Here is a 17,870-nt window from a genome sequence, read left to right on the forward strand (position 1 = left end):
TTCATAGAAGATTTAGAACTTCTTTACTTCTTATTTTAATTTCTTAATGCAATTTATTCAGAATATGATTTGTCTTTCATTGATTATGTCTGAGTAGATCTGCTTGTTAGGTTTAGAGTTTCTCATTAGGGATTTCATGGATTGTTATATTGATTGATTGTTTAGATTCATTATCTTACGACCTCTCTCCCCTTTCATCTCTATCATCATGACAACCCTCCACCGTCGTGAAGATAAGACAAAAGGCGTAGAGTATTTTTAAAGGGAACGATAGAGTTTTCCTTGGTTTAATTCGATTAAACAAGAATTAGCTAAACCAAGAATTAATTAAACCAGTCCTCATTTAATTAATAACTCGACCAACTTAATAAACCAACTAAAATTAAACCGGTTTCACTCCAATTCCCGACATACACACAAATCTTCTATTTTTTTCGGGACACGGGCGTTACAGTGTTCAATAAAGACGTTTTCTTTTCTTTTGAACATAAAAGAAGATGATATCTTTATTAGAATTTATATCATATTTGATACAAAATGAGTAAAGTTGTAAGCCATAAGTTATTTGTATCATAAATAAGAAGATAATTAATATTTATAATAAATCACTTTTATGAATACGTTTAAATGAAACTAACAATTTAAATTGAGTAGTCGTTTTAACCTTCATTTATAAAAAAACGTTGATTAACTCGTTTGTAACATAAGTAAAATCGTATATAAACATACTATTATCCACTAAGAATTACCCACAACGAAAACTTAAACCATTGGCAAAAGAAATTCAATTTTTTTTTTTTTTGAAATAGTATTGAACTCTCTAAAATAGAATGAAGACAATTGTCATTGTTTTAACTCTTCTATTTCTTGTTTTATCATGTAAATTTAACCTTTGTTAGTAACGATACTATGTAGATTTTTTTAATTCTCTTGAAATATTAATTTTATAAAATAATATATATTTTATAAATAATATAGGTGCGCCAAATATCAAGGCAAAAGCTTATTTGGAAGAGAACACTCATTCTTTCAATTCAGCAACAAACCCTCAAATTAACTTTAAAATAGATGAACTTCCACCAGATGAACATCTTGGAGTTTCCGCAGCTAAAAACATACTTGGTTTCTGTCAAGAATGTGCACATCATTGTTTGAGAAGAAAACGGATTATTGGTGAATGTAGAAGATTTGTTTGTCATTGCTCCAGACAAGAAATTGGTGTTTGGATTGTAAGATTTTTTTCTAAATACCTACATATAAAATAAATTTTATATAGCAAAAGTAAAATTTTTGGTCAAAATTATCTCTTTTTATTAATTTTATACTACATATTATTTTAATCAACCAAATGTTATATCATCTTTTTTTTGGAAAGTGGTAAGTAACTTTAATAAATCATAAGTTGTTATTGCGTGAATATGATATCATGGAAAGTTGCAGGACATCCATTTCATGTTATCCACAAATTGCAGATCTCACCAAAACAGTCAAGAAAAGCCTAAAAACTCTTAAGAACACACTCTCAAACTTTTCTCCTTTTTTTCAAACTCTCGGGAACGACAAACTCTGAAACTCCACGACCTAGGCCGATTTTTCCTCTTAAATAACTTGGTTTTCTTTAAACTAAACCGAACCAAAACGACAATTAAAACAATTTGGTCAAATCGGAGATTAGTGGTGTCGAACGACACCTCGCGGATGTTACAATTCTCCTCCACCAACAAAGATTCATCCTCAAATCTCGCAGCACCGTCCGTCCGTCAAGGACCTCTGTGCCACCGTCAACATGGCCCGCACGTCCTCCGACCAGACTGAACACCGTCAGCCAAGGTTTCATTTGCAACTTTCGCAACAGCCCAAACACCTTCGACTGAACCCTCGAGGTCTTCCTCTAGCCAATATACTCACATCCTAGACGTTATTTGCTCACAACTCAGTGCTTCCCCCGTCCGCGGTCGCAACCAACGAATCATACCAGCTCGTTATCAGGCTAACCGCCTTAAGCTACGACATCCAGGAAGTCACTCTCATCCACTCCCCCTGCTCTCAGGTTGCAGCCCTCGAGACATAATGGCTCACTGCCGAGCCGCGGCTCACAAAAGCGCGCTCACTGATCATCATCCAAAATAAACATACCACTCCCACTCTCTGGCCACAAAGTCCATCGAGCTATTGGTATCCCACAAGGCCTTGAGCAAACAAGTATGATGCCATCATCGAGTATCTCCCGGTTAGATCTACCTCAATAATTTTCATTTCTAGAAACTTCCATTTTTGAAAAACTTCTATTTTTAGAAACTTTCCACTATTAGCATTGCACTTCACGGAAACGCATATCCCCAACACCACCTCATCTTGGTACTTAGTCGCACAACCAACCACCCCTAAGCGACCAAGTATCAAGAGATATGGGCTGGAATACTCCATTCTCGCTCCAGCCATGGACTACAACTAGGACCAGGCTAGACAAGCTCAATTCGCGGTCTGTTTCTCGAACCACTTCTTGAACCTTGCCTTCATCCTCGCCTCTGGCTCCCAAGTCTGTTCCTCTACTCCATCACTCTCATAGGAATCTCATCAAAAGAATCTTTTCCCATTGAAGTTCCTTGACTCTCCTCTCGAGCAGCCTCAACGGACTCGCCTCCAAAATCATGTGGGGCTGAAGATCCTCAGGAATCTTAGCCAACAACTGATCATCCTCTTGGAGACACTTCCTCAGTATCGACAAATGAAACACTTTGTGGAACGCACGCATGACCTCATGCAACTCAAGCTTGTATGTCACTAGTCCCACTTGCTCAACTACTATGAACGGACCCATGTACCTCGGACTCAAATTAGTCTCTGTCCAAATCACCACATGATCTGTCCTTGTGTTTTGTCCTCACTCACACAGTTCCGACAGTCACTTCTCGGAAGGTCACCCATCCTGAGACTACTCCAGCTCAAGCATGCTTAACTCTGGAGTTCTCTCAGGACCTTTGACCGAAAAGATTAGTGAACTTTGGTGATATTGGTGGCCAAATCAATTCTTTTAAACCTCTCTGAAAGTCTCTGAAACCAGGGTGTCATAGTTCCCGACGTGTTTTTAGGAATATATATATATATAGGATTTTTAGGTTATTATTTAGACCTAAGCTTTATTTTTCCCTGAAACTTTTGAGAGGGAGATATTTAGAGAGATTTTGGAGAGAAGAATCAAGATCCTTCATAGAAGATTTAGAACTTCTTTACTTCTTATTTTAATTTCTTAATGCAATTTATTCAGAATATGATTTGTCTTTCATTGATTATGTCTGAGTAGATCTGCTTGTTAGGTTTAGAGTTTCTCATTAGGGATTTCATGGATTGTTATATTGATTGATTGTTTAGATTCATTATCTTACGACCTCTCTCCCCTTTCATCTCTATCATCATGACAACCCTCCACCGTCGTGAAGATAAGACAAAAGGCGTAGAGTATTTTTAAAGGGAACGATAGAGTTTTCCTTGGTTTAATTCGATTAAACAAGAATTAGCTAAACCAAGAATTAATTAAACCAGTCCTCATTTAATTAATAACTCGACCAACTTAATAAACCAACTAAAATTAAACCGGTTTCACTCCAATTCCCGACATACACACAAATCTTCTATTTTTTTCGGGACACGGGCGTTACAGTGTTCAATAAAGACGTTTTCTTTTCTTTTGAACATAAAAGAAGATGATATCTTTATTAGAATTTATATCATATTTGATACAAAATGAGTAAAGTTGTAAGCCATAAGTTATTTGTATCATAAATAAGAAGATAATTAATATTTATAATAAATCACTTTTATGAATACGTTTAAATGAAACTAACAATTTAAATTGAGTAGTCGTTTTAACCTTCATTTATAAAAAAAACGTTGATTAACTCGTTTGTAACATAAGTAAAATCGTATATAAACATACTATTATCCACTAAGAATTACCCACAACGAAAACTTAAACCATTGGCAAAAGAAATTCAATTTTTTTTTTTTTTGAAATAGTATTGAACTCTCTAAAATAGAATGAAGACAATTGTCATTGTTTTAACTCTTCTATTTCTTGTTTTATCATGTAAGTTTAACCTTTGTTAGTGACGATACTATGTAGATTTTTTTAATTCTCTTGAAATATTAATTTTATAAAATAATATATATTTTATAAATAATATAAGTGCGCCAAATATCAAGGCAAAAGCTTATTTGGAAGAGAACACTCATTCTTTCAATTCAGCAACAAGCCCTCAAATTAACTTTAAAATAGATGAACTTCTACCAGATGAACATCTTGGAGTTTCAGCAGCTAAAAACATAATTGGTTTCTGTCAAGAATGTGCACATCATTGTTTTTGAGAAGAAAACGAATTATTGATGAATGTCAAAGATTTGGTTGTCATTGCTCCAGACAAAAAATTGGTGTTGGATTGTAAGATTTTTTTTCCAAATACTTATATATAAAATAAAACAAAAGTAAAATTTTTGGTCAAAATTATCTCTTTTTATTCATCTTATACTACATATTATTTTAATCAACCAAATGTTATATCCTTTTTTTGTTTTTGGAAAGTGGTAAGTATTAATAAATAGTTATAATGACCAGAAATTTTGATAAAATTAGAAAAAATTGTTGATGGAATTCTAGTTTCAATTTTTTCGTTAAATCGTTACTACTTCATATCAATTCCTTTCTCACAATTTCGGGAGACTAGATTATCATGTGCAGTTGATTAGTAATATATACAAATAATTATGCACCATATCGTAACGGCCTAAGTAAGTAATCAATTTTTTACAAGTACGCAGAAGTAATGAAGTGAAATTTTTATTGTTGAAGCAGTTTTGGAACAAACTTAGTTTTTTTTTTTTTTTTTGGTCAAAGAACAAACTTAGATGTTGATTGGTTCTCCCGCTACCTCCCACAAACGATGTGTTTGCGGGTGGTAACGGTTGATAGTGTTTGGTACTAATCACACAAATCACTCTCAATCACTCCAAATCGCTTCCAACCGCTTCAAACCACTGAATTCCAAAAGCTGTTTCCCGCAAGCATTTGCGGTTGCGGGTGATTGTGTTTGGATTTTTTTTTTTAATCTAAACTTGAAACAAATCAATGATAATGAAATATTATATATATATATATATATATCTTTTACCTAACTATTTTATTCATTAAGGATGAGAGAAAATGAAGTACGGATACAATTGAAAAATATTAAAAAATAAAAAAATTAGAAGAAAATAAGATTTCAATTAATAATAACCCGGAAAACTTGATGTAAATTTAATGGCACATGGCACGTAAGTTCAAAATAATTTAAATAAATATAACATTTCATCAGATNCACGTCCTCCGACCAGACTGAACACCGTCAGCCAAGGTTTCATTTGCAACTTTCGCAACAGCCCAAACACCTTCGACTGAACCCTCGAGGTCTTCCTCTAGCCAATATACTCACATCCTAGACGTTATTTGCTCACAACTCAGTGCTTCCCCCGTCCGCGGTCGCAACCAACGAATCATACCAGCTCGTTATCAGGCTAACCGCCTTAAGCTACGACATCCAGGAAGTCACTCTCATCCACTCCCCCTGCTCTCAGGTTGCAGCCCTCGAGACATAATGGCTCACTGCCGAGCCGCGGCTCACAAAAGCGCGCTCACTGATCATCATCCAAAATAAACATACCACTCCCACTCTCTGGCCACAAAGTCCATCGAGCTATTGGTATCCCACAAGGCCTTGAGCAAACAAGTATGATGCCATCATCGAGTATCTCCCGGTTAGATCTACCTCAATAATTTTCATTTCTAGAAACTTCCATTTTTGAAAAACTTCTATTTTTAGAAACTTTCCACTATTAGCATTGCACTTCACGGAAACGCATATCCCCAACACCACCTCATCTTGGTACTTAGTCGCACAACCAACCACCCCTAAGCGACCAAGTATCAAGAGATATGGGCTGGAATACTCCATTCTCGCTCCAGCCATGGACTACAACTAGGACCAGGCTAGACAAGCTCAATTCGCGGTCTGTTTCTCGAACCACTTCTTGAACCTTGCCTTCATCCTCGCCTCTGGCTCCCAAGTCTGTTCCTCTACTCCATCACTCTCATAGGAATCTCATCAAAAGAATCTTTTCCCATTGAAGTTCCTTGACTCTCCTCTCGAGCAGCCTCAACGGACTCGCCTCCAAAATCATGTGGGGCTGAAGATCCTCAGGAATCTTAGCCAACAACTGATCATCCTCTTGGAGACACTTCCTCAGTATCGACAAATGAAACACTTTGTGGAACGCACGCATGACCTCATGCAACTCAAGCTTGTATGTCACTAGTCCCACTTGCTCAACTACTATGAACGGACCCATGTACCTCGGACTCAAATTAGTCTCTGTCCAAATCACCACATGATCTGTCCTTGTGTTTTGTCCTCACTCACACAGTTCCGACAGTCACTTCTCGGAAGGTCACCCATCCTGAGACTACTCCAGCTCAAGCATGCTTAACTCTGGAGTTCTCTCAGGACCTTTGACCGAAAAGATTAGTGAACTTTGGTGATATTGGTGGCCAAATCAATTCTTTTAAACCTCTCTGAAAGTCTCTGAAACCAGGGTGTCATAGTTCCCGACGTGTTTTTAGGAATATATATATATATAGGATTTTTAGGTTATTATTTAGACCTAAGCTTTATTTTTCCCTGAAACTTTTGAGAGGGAGATATTTAGAGAGATTTTGGAGAGAAGAATCAAGATCCTTCATAGAAGATTTAGAACTTCTTTACTTCTTATTTTAATTTCTTAATGCAATTTATTCAGAATATGATTTGTCTTTCATTGATTATGTCTGAGTAGATCTGCTTGTTAGGTTTAGAGTTTCTCATTAGGGATTTCATGGATTGTTATATTGATTGATTGTTTAGATTCATTATCTTACGACCTCTCTCCCCTTTCATCTCTATCATCATGACAACCCTCCACCGTCGTGAAGATAAGACAAAAGGCGTAGAGTATTTTTAAAGGGAACGATAGAGTTTTCCTTGGTTTAATTCGATTAAACAAGAATTAGCTAAACCAAGAATTAATTAAACCAGTCCTCATTTAATTAATAACTCGACCAACTTAATAAACCAACTAAAATTAAACCGGTTTCACTCCAATTCCCGACATACACACAAATCTTCTATTTTTTTCGGGACACGGGCGTTACAGTGTTCAATAAAGACGTTTTCTTTTCTTTTGAACATAAAAGAAGATGATATCTTTATTAGAATTTATATCATATTTGATACAAAATGAGTAAAGTTGTAAGCCATAAGTTATTTGTATCATAAATAAGAAGATAATTAATATTTATAATAAATCACTTTTATGAATACGTTTAAATGAAACTAACAATTTAAATTGAGTAGTCGTTTTAACCTTCATTTATAAAAAAAACGTTGATTAACTCGTTTGTAACATAAGTAAAATCGTATATAAACATACTATTATCCACTAAGAATTACCCACAACGAAAACTTAAACCATTGGCAAAAGAAATTCAATTTTTTTTTTTTTTGAAATAGTATTGAACTCTCTAAAATAGAATGAAGACAATTGTCATTGTTTTAACTCTTCTATTTCTTGTTTTATCATGTAAGTTTAACCTTTGTTAGTGACGATACTATGTAGATTTTTTTAATTCTCTTGAAATATTAATTTTATAAAATAATATATATTTTATAAATAATATAAGTGCGCCAAATATCAAGGCAAAAGCTTATTTGGAAGAGAACACTCATTCTTTCAATTCAGCAACAAGCCCTCAAATTAACTTTAAAATAGATGAACTTCTACCAGATGAACATCTTGGAGTTTCAGCAGCTAAAAACATAATTGGTTTCTGTCAAGAATGTGCACATCATTGTTTTTGAGAAGAAAACGAATTATTGATGAATGTCAAAGATTTGGTTGTCATTGCTCCAGACAAAAAATTGGTGTTGGATTGTAAGATTTTTTTTCCAAATACTTATATATAAAATAAAACAAAAGTAAAATTTTTGGTCAAAATTATCTCTTTTTATTCATCTTATACTACATATTATTTTAATCAACCAAATGTTATATCCTTTTTTTGTTTTTGGAAAGTGGTAAGTATTAATAAATAGTTATAATGACCAGAAATTTTGATAAAATTAGAAAAAATTGTTGATGGAATTCTAGTTTCAATTTTTTCGTTAAATCGTTACTACTTCATATCAATTCCTTTCTCACAATTTCGGGAGACTAGATTATCATGTGCAGTTGATTAGTAATATATACAAATAATTATGCACCATATCGTAACGGCCTAAGTAAGTAATCAATTTTTTACAAGTACGCAGAAGTAATGAAGTGAAATTTTTATTGTTGAAGCAGTTTTGGAACAAACTTAGTTTTTTTTTTTTTTTTTGGTCAAAGAACAAACTTAGATGTTGATTGGTTCTCCCGCTACCTCCCACAAACGATGTGTTTGCGGGTGGTAACGGTTGATAGTGTTTGGTACTAATCACACAAATCACTCTCAATCACTCCAAATCGCTTCCAACCGCTTCAAACCACTGAATTCCAAAAGCTGTTTCCCGCAAGCATTTGCGGTTGCGGGTGATTGTGTTTGGATTTTTTTTTTTAATCTAAACTTGAAACAAATCAATGATAATGAAATATTATATATATATATATATATATCTTTTACCTAACTATTTTATTCATTAAGGATGAGAGAAAATGAAGTACGGATACAATTGAAAAATATTAAAAAATAAAAAAATTAGAAGAAAATAAGATTTCAATTAATAATAACCCGGAAAACTTGATGTAAATTTAATGGCACATGGCACGTAAGTTCAAAATAATTTAAATAAATATAACATTTCATCAGATATTTAAGAAAATAAGATTATTTGTGAAAAATATAAAAACAAATCACGAGTGACTCTTCTCAACTCTCGTTTGATCATTACTACCGATACAAATACTGCCCCACATAACTTATTGAGTGTGTGAGATTTAAGAAAGAAGATCTACGATCTAAAACATATGTTTTGTCATTTATCAAATTACTTGATTAAAGTTTTGTAAAAAACCAAATGCATAAAGTAATAAGTATTTCAATATGAAATTTATTTGTTTTTTTAATTATTATTTTAGTATTTTTAATAAATTTTAATTATAAATTAAGTTTAATAAAAAATTTGGTATTTTTCAACATATATATAATTATATATTATATTTATTATGTTTTAACCGCTATTACACGCGGTGGTCAACCAGTCGTAAACTCCCGCAAACGCACCCATTTTAAAACGGTAAACCAGTACGCTTAATAACGCTTGAAACCACAACCACCCGCTTCCGCAATCTCCCGTAACCGCAACCGCAAACACTGCGGTTGAACCAGTCAGGCCCTTAGTTAAGAAATTGATTTCATCCTTAGAAATTTTCACCTTTTTCTTCTCCTCTCCAAACATCTTTTGTCTATCGTCGTCTTCACAATCTTCCTCATTCCTAACTTTAATATTGGCGATGGCTTCATAGATGTCCTTAACCATATCAACAATGACACCTTCCACGCCCATAAGATATTGCAAGTAAGTCACCTCAACAACATTGCTGAAAATAATAAAAGGTCGGTTGTCTCAAAGGAAAAAAAAAATAGAGGAGGCGGGCGAGAAAGGATACCATAACGATATGAAACTGATGAGAGGATTTTACTTGAGCTGGCCATAAGATAGAAGAGAAAGTCTTGAATCTCTGACTCGTGTGATTGCGTTAATATGGCCTTAACCTCAGGCACAATCCCTTGCAAACCGCTGTCTTTGCAAAGCTTGATGGCCTCGTCTAATGAGTTTCTTCTCACGTCCTTATAGATTTTCACATCCTCCATTTGTTAAGAAGAATACCTAAGAACATAAACAGACATTTCTAAGTACACAAACTTTGTTATAACTGAAAATGGGAACCAAAGTAGCAATTTTACTGGATAACTCGTCTGCAAATTCCTAATGAGTCGAGCCGCATCAGGATGAAAGCTCGAGAAGATAATGGGTCGGTCCTTTGCATGGTCATTTAGAACCTGTTCATTTAAAAGATTGAGATTGTTAATCGCCATAAGAACAGATATATGTGAGTTTCTCTTTCCTTTCATTGGTGTTTACTCCAATATTGATATCTGATCAATACTTTTAAAAGCCAACAATATGTAAAAGACGTATTGTTCACATATATGCGTACACTTTTTTTTTTCACACTTACAATTTACAAAACAATTTGATTGAAAAAAAACTAAATTGTGGTTTCGAGATAAGTTAACTTGACGATAAGAAAATTTATACAAGACTTGATATCCACTATTTATTTTNAAAAAAAAAAAAAAAAAAAAATACACATACAGATAACGGTCTTGCCAATTAAGGCGGTGAAACCGTGGTAGGACTAAACCTTTAAGCATTGAATAGAGACACTAATAATGCTGAATTCAAAGAACGTTTTTCTAAAAATTATATTATACACTAATCACAATTCTTTTTATTAATTTGCGCTTTTTACAAAAAAAAAAATACTTTTCGGGGTTTTCAAAATAATATTTTACTCATGGACAACAGTTATTTGTTTAATTATCTACTTCACAGCATTTTTTTGAATAACACATTAACAAAACAAATTCTTTTAATATTTAATAAAAAAAGCTAAATAATCAACACATTTTTATATAAATGACTTTTTTTAATTTAAAATATTAAATCCGTTGTTACAATTGTGACCTTTAATCTCATAATCAGAGCAAATACTTGAAAGGAGTTTCTTTCGATTACGACTGACATGACTGACCCTAAGTTTCTTTCGATGGTGCTAATTTGGGTACAAAACCTTGTGATTTCGAGAGAAGTTGTAATGTTTTCTAGGTTAATGCAAAGTTAATGTTGAGCCTAGGAAAACGAAAAAAAACATGCTCTTTCTTGACAGTTTTGCCACCACGTGTTCTTTTCCAATAGAAACAAAAATTATCAGATTCTACGGGTAAAAAAGGACAAACCTGGACATCAAACTCAATAAAGTCAATGGGGAAATCTGCAGCAACGTTAAAAGAAAGAATAGAATACTACTCTTTGATAAATTTCATTTTCTCGTCAGGAGATTGAAGCATGTTCATCTCAAATCCTCTGTGACTCATCAAAACAAATTTAGGGAAAACAAATGCCTCTTGCTTCTTATCATCTTCAACAACACCTTTAAAATCAACACAGAAAAAAAAGAAAAAGGAAAAACCCAATTCATATAAGCAATAAGAACTCCAAAAAAAAAAAAAGTAATTATTTGAGACCATGAGATTCTCAGCGAGTCATACACAGTGAAAGAAAATTATCTATTGATCTGAGGCTTCTAAGATAACATTGTTGGCTTTTAAAAGTATTCATTGTAATAACCTATAAACTTCAATTCTGTTAGCCAAAAAAAAAAAAAATGACTCAAGTTTTCCAAGAAGCAGCCATGGCCATGATATCCATGATATCTAGCAACACCCACCGCCAAAGCAAAATCGATTTTACGATGAGAAGTATTAACATTATTGGCCTTGTAAAATAGTAAGCTGGTGTCACCAAAAAGGGGCTAATTATTGGGCTCGCAGTCTCAGTATCTCCTTTGCTGTTCTTAACCTGAAGTATGGCATGTCCTTCTGCAAAAGATAGAGGTAAGACAAAGCATTTTTTCTATCAGTCTACACATGTTTCTCATGTCTCATCTGCTCTAAAAGGAATGCTAATCAATCGTGCTACTTCAAGTTTGACCCAGATAAGATATGTTGACTGAATATTTCTCTCGATTCAAATGTAGCATTGATATGGATCCAGAAACAAATGCAGACCCTGATGTCTTTTATTACCTGGCTAAATTGTAGCCTCAGTCCTCTACTGTAAAAATCTATGTATTTAAGCATAAACATCCCACAGTCGTACCTTGGAAATTGCAAAAGAGGAGTGTCAGCCTAAATAACATAAAGTGACATATAACAGGGCGGTTGCATTTAGTTGCGGTTGATCATAAATAACAAGGACCCAAAGAAGCTTGTAACTGAGTATCATAATACAAATTGAAGAAGATGGTATCACAGAAGTTATCTAGGTAGCAAACTATGAGACACATTTGGTTTCTTTTATTGTGAACGCTTTCGTAAGATTGTCCTTTGTAGAACATGTATTATTGTTTATCTGAAAACAACTCATATCACGATATAAACCGCATCTACCTCTGACTCACATAGCCAAAGGAGGGTTTGCTAATAGTTAAGATAAATTCCCGTCCACTTGATCAAAAACATAGCAAAAAGGGAGTTACGTACCCATTCTGTTGCCGGGGAAGGTCTTTAACATATTCAATGTCCCATGAACTAACGTCAATATTTTGTCCACTCTTGTCCTTTACTTCATCCACCAAGTACTTTGCCTAAAACAAATACATGTTCCATAATCATAAAGTTGCATCTCCAAAACGCAAATGAGCAGAATTTTGTAATAAAAAAACTATACCAAATCATTCAAAACTGTAGGATTAACTCCAGTTAATGAATCAAGATATTGGAACTTGCATTCCCTTTTGTTAATTACCGCCAGAGTCCAATGTAGACATCCGTGGATTGGAACAAAAATCTGCACAGGTTTATCATCAAACAAAATCAGATTATTATATTCGTAGAGTTTACAAAAGGATACCAAAAATTTATGTTCTGAAAAAAGCTCACTATGTCACAATCAATAAGATCATATCCCAGCTTTCTCTTGGTAGTCCATCTCCTGACAGCTTGGTAATTGTAACAGGACCCGCTTACTAGCTGAACAAATGTAATTAGAGAGAAAATACATAAGCCTGTGAACATTCATAAACATTTATAATCGACACAAGCATTCATAGGACACAAGCCTGAGGTAAAAGAATTTGATAGTTGCAGCAAAATAAAATACATTGAAATTGGAGAAAAATCTGAAATTTAGCACTAAACATATCTATCGAAGCAAGTCCTGGCACAATGAATGATCGGACACGAGAAAACATAGACCTGAATGTTTAGAAGCATGAGGACTAAAACAGAAAGCAAACCTTAATGTAGAAAAAGGTATTGAAAAAATGACACTTGAAGTACTTTTGGGGATCCCTAGCTTCTCTCTCTTTAAGCAATTCAAGATAGAGATTGATAACCTATAAAACAGACAGCATACAACAATGCAAAAACAGAGAAAAGCAACATAAAGGAGTTCAAAACACAAAATACAAATTAAAAAAAAAAAAAAAAAAAGGATGTGGATTTAGAGCGGTTAACGATCATACCAAAGAAGTACCTCGTCGTTAAGCCATCTAGTCGGCATTAGACACTGTAAAGTTTCTCCACAGATATCAATATTGGAGTTTCTATGCGAAACCAAGAGCTTCATTCTAAAACAACAACAACAACAACAAAACTAGTTAAAATTCCTAAAATAAGTCAATCACATGACATGCTAGAGCTTCCCAAAGAAAATTACCTATTTCTCCCAGAGAAGGCAGTTTTGACTTCAGCTAACTCCTCCTCTTTGAGCGGTATAAAAGGTTCCTAACAAATCAATAAAACACACACATGAGTTCAAGCTCCTAAACAATGAGCTTCGTCAACAAAACTCGTCATGGTGTACAAGAAGCTCATAACTCAAAAGAACTCTGATTCGTACAAGCAATATAAAACTATATAATCAAACAACCATAAGCAGCAAGAAAGAAGGGTATACATAAATATTACCTCAATGGAGCGGAGCAATGATGCTTTCAAGTTGTTGTAACAATTCCTAACACCCCAAGTAGAAGAGTCTTTTTCAACCAAAATTTTGCAATCATCTCGATCAAATCTCAATGCGGCTTTACTGCGACCAAATAAATTGCTTGCTTCGCGATTAATCTCTTCATTATTGCCACAACAATCTCTTGGTTTTGGTTTCCTTTTAGAAACTGAAGCACGAACTAATAACTTGAATCTAAGGGATCCTCTGCAACGGGTGTGATATTCTCGTCCGATGGAGACTTTTCTCGCCGCCGAATGTCTCGAGATTGTACTACTATCATTATTACAAGACGAAACTGGCTTGTCCGAGGATCGGCGTTTGCGTTTCTCCACAGCCTGCAAATTGGTGTTTTTGCGATTGGTCGCTACAGCAGCCATCATCGGAGATCGAATCCGGGAAGAAGAAAATAAACAGCACAGAGTTGAAGACAGATTAAAACTTTAGGGTTAGCTCGCCTCTTCTACTTCAGCCATTTTTGAATTTCATAGTATTATTATTATTCATGTTGTTTGAGTGAAACGAAGCAATTTTTTACCCATTTCTCTCATCTGATCGGAAAGAGAGAGTCCGAGTATAATTTGTGTGAGCTTTTCTATTAGGGTTAGGCAAACCGAAGCCAAAAATCTCGAATCTGAACCGAACTACTATAAGATAACCGGAATTAAATTTTATGAAAATTTTGGCTTCACAACATCATTCAAATGGGCTAATATAGCCTCAACTCAATATAACTGAACCTTTTTAGATTTTCCAATTGTTACCGCTTTAGATCAGAAGGTACAAAAGTGGTTAAATCGTGAACAAGGGAGTCAAGTGAAGATTACTGTACCTTCTATGTGATCTGAGTCTGAGACGATTCTTTGTTCTGTTTCAATTGATCACGACCTTTAATTTCTAGATATCATGTAAAAAAGAATGCAGAGAAGACACAGATACTAAATAAACATATTGATGAATCCTGTTACAACAACAAACCGATAGTAGAAGTATAGCATTTACCAAATAGGACTTATGTGCACTAAGTAGAGTCAATAAGACCATGTGAATAAGACCATTTATCTATAGATTTTATTTGATAACTAAGGAACTATCAATAGCTACACTTCTTTGACGAATGAACTTATTACTTTGTTACCGGAAGAACGATAATACTGTCTTTGAAAGACAAGAAGGAACAGAGACTGTAGGATCACAGTTTAGCAAAACGAGGTTTTCTTTTCTTCATCTGAGCAGAAACAGCTTCATTGAGGTCGTCTGATATAAGCATAGCCGAGTTCCAAGTTGCTACGTAGTCTAGACCTTGTTCTACACTCACCTCTCTGCTTCTTAATAACACTGCCTTTGTCCCTGTCACAGCTAGTGGAGACTTGGCTGCTATTCCTGAAAATATCGATACACAAATTCTCATAACTTCAAATACCAATCATCTCAGAATCAAACATAGAATCAGCAGCTTTAAGCAACTTAGTGGATCAAAAAAAATGAACAAAATTGCAAGAATGATTAGATACAAAAACTTAATTATCTCATTCCCTAAATCATCTCAGAATCAAATTCGAACACAATTGAGCATTGGGATCAGCAGATTTAAGCAACAAATTGAACCAAAACTGTATAAAATTGCAAGAAAACATGATTCTCATTCACTAAATCATCTCAGAATCAAATTTGAAACAAATCGACGATTCAGCAGATTTAAGCATTTAATCCGGAGAAAATTAGATTAATTACCTTCAGCGATAAGATCCGATTTAGATCCAAAAACCCGAGAAACCAAACCAAGCTCCTGCGCTTCACCACCTGAGAATCTCCGAGCCGTTAACGCCAATTCCATGGCGTTCGCATACCCAACGATACTCGGCAACCTCTGAAGCGTGCCAAGATCCGCGACAATCGCTAGATCAACCTCCTTAATCGAGAAAAAAGCATCCTCAGAGCAATACCTAATATCACAAGCCGTAACGAGATCAACGCCACCTCCGATACACGCGCCGTGTATAGCGGCGATCACAGGTTTCCGGCAGAGCTCGACGGCCGTGATCGCAGCTTGCATCGACTTGATCTTACGGCGTAGGAGCTCGCTCGAGCGTCCTCTATCGTTTTTACCTGACGAGGATTGGGCCTTGATTAAAGAGAGGGAACTGAGGTCGATGCCGGAGCAGAAGTGTTTCCCGGCGCCGGAAATGATGATGACGGAGACATCTGGGTTTTGGTCGAGAGATGAGAGAGCTTTGGGGAACTCGACGAAGAAATCGAGGGATAAGGCGTTGAGCTGTGATGGTCTGTTGAGGATGAGGTGAAATACAGAGGAATCAGTGTTCTTGCGTTCGATTTCTAGGGTTTTGTATGACTCCATAGCTTCAATTTTTGAAATTAAAGTGATGGTGATGATAACTTGATAAGGTGAAGACTGAAGAGATAGAGCTTATACCAAGGTTTGAAATGAAGCTTTCGAATCACAAAGGGCACAAATGTACTTTGACCGGGATCATCCTTTTCAAATCAGTATCTTGGTGTTCAGTTTAATATTCCTTCGTTGATCTTATGTGGCTCATCTCTAGTTGATTTAAAGGGTTTTTTTTCCTTAATCGTAGTGTATCTTGTTCTCTTCGTCTTACTAGTGAAGTTTGATAGTAATTGTATTTGTGTTTCTGGTATTGGTGGAGTTCTTGCTTTCTTCCTTGTGGATTTGCTATTGTTTTGATATTGGTGTAGGTCTATCATGTTTTTTTGGTGCTTGATGAAAGTTTTTCATTCTTTTTTTTTTCAACAACAACATAAGATTAAGTCAAACCTATGTTTTAAAAATCGCTAGGCGTTAGTCGGGCGGTGAGGGAGGGCCTAGCGATTAATCGGCAAATCGGATTTAAATTGGGGATTAATCGTAGACTAGTTTTAGGGGTTTTATCCATATATAAGTATAATATATTAAGGGAAAATGACACCCACACCCACTTTCTCCTAAAGTATTGTCACAAAAACCCACTTTCCACTCATGGTATACTTTCCCAAGTTTTTTGCTTATGTGTCCACTTTCTTTTTACATTTTTGCCCTTACTAACAACTTACCTCTCTTTCTCTTCTTCTTTTCTCTCTTTTTCTCTTCTTTTTTGTTGTTAACACTTTAACAAAGTAAAATATATTTATTTGTTATCATAAAACAAATTTTCTATTTATTTATATAAAATATGTTATGATTATATATTTTCTACATTTTAAGATACATATTGCTATATTTTTTATGAATTTTTAGATTATACAGTATCCATCAGTCGTTGAACATTTGTTCAATTATAAGTGGATAATCAATTGCAGTATTGTTAATAGATAGTTACTTGTGTTTATTCATACAAAATATACATACATAAATTTGGTTAGATCTTTATCCATAGCATATTATCCATAACACAACATAGACCAAATAAGTACAAAACCCTTTAATTCTAAATTTTAAATCCTAGAACATAAACCCTTGAACCTAAAACCAAAACTATTCACTTTAAAAAAAAAAAAAAAAAAAGTTTAGTGGATAGAAAAACTGTGGATAGGTCTCCATGGATTTACAAAGCATATCTAGACATTAAGCTGAAGAATAGCAGTTGAATGGTGGCTATGGATGTGATCATGTGGATATTTTTTTGTGGATACCAATGTAGACAGACCAAAGAATCATCATACAACATCCACACAATTAAATCCATAGACACCATGAGCTCCTTGCTTCATATTTTGTGTTGGTCCAGAAACATATACACTCATAAGTGGTTAATAAACAAAATAAAAATTAACAACATTGATTTATTTAGAACATTGAATATCAATCATGTGGATTAGTAGTTATGGATACTTATCTTATAATATCTTGCTCATTCTTTACATGAGCAGAAATTTGTCCAAGATAAATTAGGCACATAGATTTCTTTTAGCTAAATGTATTTGTACTATTTTTCAGCTAGAAGTAGGTATATTAGAACTTAGAAGTGTCACTAGAAGCATACTACACAATAAACATGGTCATTATTAATCTCAAAG

At 34.4% G+C, this 17,870-nt stretch overlaps 3 protein-coding genes and 3 pseudogenes across 4 annotated transcripts; 3 read left to right on the forward strand and 3 right to left on the reverse strand.

Annotated features, from left to right (window-relative positions):
* LOC104728636 (defensin-like protein 222) lies at window positions 771–2,366 on the forward strand. The gene is made up of 3 exons (XM_010447593.1): window positions 771–879; window positions 979–1,229; window positions 2,313–2,366. Exons 1-3 carry the CDS (start codon window positions 831–833, stop codon window positions 2,364–2,366), a joined length of 354 nt encoding a protein of 117 aa, XP_010445895.1. The 5' UTR covers window positions 771–830.
* LOC104725136 lies at window positions 3,979–4,442 on the forward strand (annotated as a pseudogene).
* On the forward strand, window positions 7,539–8,002 carry LOC104725137 (annotated as a pseudogene).
* LOC104728637 lies at window positions 9,273–10,177 on the reverse strand (annotated as a pseudogene).
* On the reverse strand, window positions 11,331–14,407 carry LOC104725138 (putative ubiquitin-like-specific protease 1B). 2 transcript variants are annotated; one of them, XM_010443742.2, is made up of 9 exons: window positions 13,799–14,406; window positions 13,548–13,615; window positions 13,365–13,458; window positions 13,126–13,224; window positions 12,770–12,859; window positions 12,558–12,677; window positions 12,371–12,474; window positions 11,915–11,987; window positions 11,331–11,707 (listed from the first exon to the last, which is right to left on the reverse strand). In XM_010443742.2, exons 1-9 carry the CDS (start codon window positions 14,216–14,218, stop codon window positions 11,645–11,647), a joined length of 1,131 nt encoding a protein of 376 aa, XP_010442044.1. In that variant the 5' UTR covers window positions 14,219–14,406; the 3' UTR covers window positions 11,331–11,644. The 2 variants fall into 2 exon arrangements, with proteins under 2 accessions (XP_010442044.1, XP_010442045.1); XM_010443743.2 differs by lacking the exon at window positions 13,126–13,224 and having other exon boundaries at window positions 13,799–14,407.
* On the reverse strand, window positions 14,755–16,501 carry LOC104725139 (delta(3,5)-Delta(2,4)-dienoyl-CoA isomerase, peroxisomal-like). The gene is made up of 2 exons (XM_010443744.2): window positions 15,570–16,501; window positions 14,755–15,218 (listed from the first exon to the last, which is right to left on the reverse strand). The coding sequence occupies exons 1-2, from the start codon at window positions 16,192–16,194 to the stop codon at window positions 15,028–15,030; spliced, it is 816 nt and encodes a 271-aa protein (XP_010442046.1). The 5' UTR covers window positions 16,195–16,501; the 3' UTR covers window positions 14,755–15,027.

This window comes from Camelina sativa, chromosome 11 (genome assembly GCF_000633955.1).
Source record: "Camelina sativa cultivar DH55 chromosome 11, Cs, whole genome shotgun sequence".
Lineage (NCBI taxonomy): Eukaryota > Viridiplantae > Streptophyta > Magnoliopsida > Brassicales > Brassicaceae > Camelina > Camelina sativa.

What these genes read in the sequence shown, in the direction of transcription:
- LOC104725139 (XM_010443744.2), bottom strand. Translation starts at nt 16,194, where the DNA reads ATGGAGTCATACAAAACCCTAGAAATCGAACGCAAGAACACTGATTCC. An exon ending in ATCGGATCTTATCGCTGAAG is followed by an intron (nt 15,219 to 15,569) that starts GTAATTAATCTA and finishes CGATATTTTCAG; the next exon opens with GAATAGCAGCCAAGTCTCCA.
- LOC104728636 (XM_010447593.1), top strand. Translation starts at nt 831, where the DNA reads ATGAAGACAATTGTCATTGTTTTAACTCTTCTATTTCTTGTTTTATCA. An exon ending in TCTATTTCTTGTTTTATCAT is followed by an intron (nt 880 to 978) that starts GTAAATTTAACC and finishes TAAATAATATAG; the next exon opens with GTGCGCCAAATATCAAGGCA. An exon ending in AAGAAATTGGTGTTTGGATT is followed by an intron (nt 1,230 to 2,312) that starts GTAAGATTTTTT and finishes TTCCACTATTAG; the next exon opens with CATTGCACTTCACGGAAACG.
- LOC104725138 (XM_010443742.2), bottom strand. Translation starts at nt 14,218, where the DNA reads ATGATGGCTGCTGTAGCGACCAATCGCAAAAACACCAATTTGCAGGCT. An exon ending in CTAGATGGCTTAACGACGAG is followed by an intron (nt 13,225 to 13,364) that starts GTACTTCTTTGG and finishes TCTGTTTTATAG; the next exon opens with GTTATCAATCTCTATCTTGA. An exon ending in CTTCCCCGGCAACAGAATGG is followed by an intron (nt 11,988 to 12,370) that starts GTACGTAACTCC and finishes GCAATTTCCAAG; the next exon opens with GTACGACTGTGGGATGTTTA.